This window comes from Apis dorsata, unplaced genomic scaffold (assembly GCF_000469605.1).
Source record: "Apis dorsata unplaced genomic scaffold, Apis dorsata 1.3 scaffold_32, whole genome shotgun sequence".
In the NCBI taxonomy this organism is placed as follows: domain Eukaryota; kingdom Metazoa; phylum Arthropoda; class Insecta; order Hymenoptera; family Apidae; genus Apis; species Apis dorsata.
Window position 1 is genome coordinate 865,848 of NW_006263334.1, and position 4,119 is coordinate 869,966.

At 20.8% G+C, this 4,119-nt stretch overlaps 3 protein-coding genes across 3 annotated transcripts in view; 2 read left to right on the plus strand and 1 right to left on the minus strand.

The window, feature by feature from the left end:
* Positions 1-265: 265 nt before the first annotated feature.
* LOC102674240 (cytochrome c oxidase assembly factor 3, mitochondrial) lies at positions 266-815 on the plus strand. Its single transcript, XM_031511934.1, has 2 exons — positions 266-400; positions 475-815. The coding sequence occupies exons 1-2, from the start codon at positions 396-398 to the stop codon at positions 767-769; spliced, it is 300 nt and encodes a 99-aa protein (XP_031367794.1). The 5' UTR covers positions 266-395; the 3' UTR covers positions 770-815.
* Positions 816-899: 84 nt separating this feature from the next.
* LOC102674107 (dimethyladenosine transferase 1, mitochondrial) lies at positions 900-2,301 on the plus strand. The gene is made up of 3 exons (XM_006608246.2): positions 900-1,594; positions 1,680-1,833; positions 1,922-2,301. Exons 1-3 carry the CDS (start codon positions 964-966, stop codon positions 2,160-2,162), a joined length of 1,026 nt encoding a protein of 341 aa, XP_006608309.1. The 5' UTR covers positions 900-963; the 3' UTR covers positions 2,163-2,301.
* Positions 2,302-3,131: 830 nt separating this feature from the next.
* Positions 3,132-4,119, minus strand: part of LOC102673972 (zinc finger CCCH domain-containing protein 15 homolog) — a 2,561-nt gene continuing 1,573 nt past the window's right edge. The window contains exons 5-7 of the mRNA XM_031511882.1: positions 3,820-3,994; positions 3,552-3,743; positions 3,132-3,474 (exon numbers count right to left, since the gene is read on the minus strand). Of these exons, the coding sequence (XP_031367742.1) occupies positions 3,365-3,474; positions 3,552-3,743; positions 3,820-3,994 (477 nt within the window). The 3' untranslated portion in view covers positions 3,132-3,364. The remainder of the gene's footprint in view (positions 3,475-3,551; positions 3,744-3,819; positions 3,995-4,119) is intronic.

The following is a 4,119-nucleotide window of genomic DNA, read 5'->3' on the forward strand; positions in this document are numbered from 1 at the left end:
TATAATTATTAAATTTATATCTTAAAAAATTTATACATATTTTTTCATATCTTAAATATATAAATACTTATATAATAAATTATATTATATGTGATTTTCAAATTTGAAGAATTACGATACATCATAACCTTAACAAATTTATTAAAAACAAATTTATAAAAAATATTACAATATATATATTTAAATAATTTTAACATTATTAAAATAGATATTTAACAAAAATATATACATATATAATAATTATTTTATAAAGATAAATCAAATTTATAAATGTTATGAGATATATATTTTATGATTATATAACCTTATCTTTTAGGAATAAAAACAAAAGGAAAAGATAATAAAAAAAATAACACAATTACGTATCAAATTACACAAAAAGAGAAGTTTAGAAGATGCAACCTGGTGAATGACAAAATAAATGTTTATTAAATATTATATTATTATAGATGTCCCATTTATTATTTTATTTACAGATGAAAAAGATAGCGAATTTATGCCAAAATTAGATCTTGTACGAGATAAAAATAAACTAAAATACAGTGATTTAATATATATGAAACAAGCAGAAGAGATAGCTATTCAAAAAGCATTGATATATAAAAGAACTCGTACGAAATGTGCTATAGCAGGAATTTCTATTGCTAGTATAGCTTTAGGAATTTATTTATATACTATACATGCTGTTAAACAAGAAACTTTCTTAAATGATTTAAATGAACCTGAAAGAATAATTGAAAAAACAAATACAGATACAAATATTGCTTAGAAATATATTTCTAACGTGTAGAATATTATTTTTCATTTTTTAAGTATATTTATTATTTAAGTATAAAACTATAAAACATATATAATAAAATTCAAATATTGAAATATCATAAAATATACTATATAATACTGTATAAAACTATAAATTAGTTAAATTTGTTTTTAATTCTAAAAAATTAATAAAAAAAAAAAAAAATGTCCACTATAAGATTACCACCTTTACCAAATATAAGAGATATATTGAAAATATATCGTTTAAGAGCAATGAAAGAACTTTCACAAAACTTTATTTTAAATCAAAATTTAGCAGATAAAATAATTAAAAAAGCAGGAAATCTTACTGATTGTCATGTATTAGAAATTGGTCCTGGCCCTGGTGCATTGACTCGATCTATTTTAAAATCTCAACCAAAACAATTAATTGTTGTAGAAAAAGATAAAAGATTTGAGCCTACTTTAGAAATGTTGGCAGATGCATTTGCAACTGTTAATGGTAAAATGGAAATTATCTTTGATGATATTATGAAAATAAATATGAGTAATCTTTTTCCTTCAACTGAAATGAAAGCTTGGACAGAAAAAAGTCCAAGAATTAAGTTAATTGGTAACTTACCGTTTAATGTTTCAACACCTCTTATAATAAAGTTGTTACATGCAATTAGTGAAAAAAGAGATGCATGGACATTTGGAAAAACTCGAATGACATTAACATTTCAAAAAGAAGTTGCTGAACGTTTAATAGCTCAACCATTAGATGTACAAAGATGTAGATTATCTGTAATGGCACAAACATGGACATATCCAATTTTACATTTTATTATACCAGGTAAATTATTAAACTTTTATTACATAATTTATGAATTTTAATTATATTTCATAAAATTTATTTTACTTTTTCTTATAAAAAATAGGTACAGCCTTTATTCCCAAACCAAAAGTTGATGTTGGTCTTGTAACATTTGTACCTTTAACTGTTCCACGAACAAAACATGAATTTCCCATTTTTGAAAAAGTAACACGGCACATTTTTAGTTTTCGTCAAAAATACAGTATACGAGGTGTTGAGTAAGTTAATTTATCAAAAACAATTAAATATAATTATGAAATTGTAAAATTAAATGATACAATTTTGAAACTTTCTTTTACTTTTTAGGACATTATTTCCTCTAGAATACAGAACTGAATTAGCTCAAATGATATATAAACTTTCTGATTTGAATCCACAAACAAGACCAGTAGAATTAACAATAGAAAATATTAATAATCTTATTAGTGCATATAAATATTTATTAGAAAAGCATCCAGATATAAAATTATATGATTATCGTACATCTCGACGCATAGTATCATTATCTGATTCAAAAAATCTAGAGATCATAGAGTGTGTAGATTAAATTTTGAGTAATAAATGAATTTCTGTTTAACATAAAATAATGTAATAAATAGTACATATAATATTTGATATCTTAATTAATCATGATTAAACCAGTCTATATATGATTATATTTAAAACTGTAAAACATATAAAAATTTTGAATTAAGTAAATATAAAATTTTTACATATTTTATTTGTAAATAATATATTAATATTATATGAGGTATTTTATAAAATTTATCTATACTTATAGAAAACTTTAAGTTACATCATTTAAGTATAATCTAAATAAATTTTCTTTTTTTTTTGATGATATTTATTTCTATTATTCTATTCGCATATATATAAATATATATATATATATTTATTATTACTTAATATATGAACATTGCACTATCTCTAAATCAGTTTATATATGAAAATATTATTTGAATATTATATCATTTATGTTGTGAAAATTTTTTACATTGTAGTAACTAAGTTTTATTTTATAACATAAACAAAACAATATTCAAACAAATTTTTTCATATGATACAATTAATTATTTTTGTTTTATATTGTTAAAAATTAATGAAAAATTATTAATTATATATTTATAGATAAAATCTTATAACAATAATCTATACTGTTTTTTTTCACATGAATATTGTGATCTTAAAAAATAAAATGAATTTATAAATTACGTAATATTTATATTATTATTAATAACTATATATGTTATAAATATTTTTAAGAAAATTTGTTTTATTTGCTAGTCTCGTTATCATAACATTTATTTCAATTTCATAGTTTCAGTTATCAATTTCAAGTTATTTTTTTAATAGTTCATAACTATTAAAAATGATTTAAAAACTGTTAATATTTCAAATATATTTATAATTGTAACATTTCATATATTTTTTAACTCACAGAGATGTCAATTAATTTATAAATGCAATTACAATAAATTTAATTATATATTTTTAATTGTAAAAAAATTAAAAATCATAAATTACAGTAAAATATATTAATTTCAATTTCAAGTTACTTGCACGAGACCAGCTCTTTACATATATTTTGTATATACGTATATTGCTTGAAAATAGAATATAAGATAAGATGTAAATAATAATATACAAGATATTGCATTTTGAATTAATGAATGTATATATAATGTTTATAATGTATGTATTGTAAAGATACAGATAAACGAAGACACTAAGGGGAAAGAAATATATGAATCACTCTTCTAAATCTAAATCTTCTAATTCTTCTTCTAAACCTTCTAAATCTTCCTCTTTAAACAAATTTTCATTAATTGCTAACGCAGTTGCACCCTCACCTATTGTAACTATCATAAAAGTATAAATAAAATTATTATTATTCTGAGAATCTCATTCTAAAACAATAAATATATTTTTTAAATACCTGTGGAATTCTCATTTGTAACTTTATTATTTTTCAATCGATCTGCACCAGCAACAGTTATTCCAGAAGTATCAATTTCACTAGCTTCAAGTGCAAGTCTATCCATATCAAGTTCTCTATATTCAACTTTTTCTTCTGCTTCATCTTCTTCACGAACATAACTAGATATTGCTTCATCTCCATCATCAATGCCTAAAATTATTTTCAGAATAAATTGTATATTTATAATAACATAAATTGCATAATATGTAAAGTAATAAAAAAGTACCATCTCCAGCTGCAAGTTCAGGATTGAAATAAAACATTTCTCTTCCGGATATACCGACTTGACGTCCAGCTTTATAATCATTTCGTCTTTTTTCTTCATCTTTCAATGCCTGTTCTTTTTTCTCTTTTAGTTTTCTTTTTTTCCATGCCAAAAATGTCTCCAATGTTATTTTAGTCTATGAAAATATTTAATCAATTATTATGTATTTTGCAAAAACATGTTAAATATTTTAATAAAAAATAATTTTATAAATTATTATATATATATTATAAATGTGTATATATATATATATATATATAT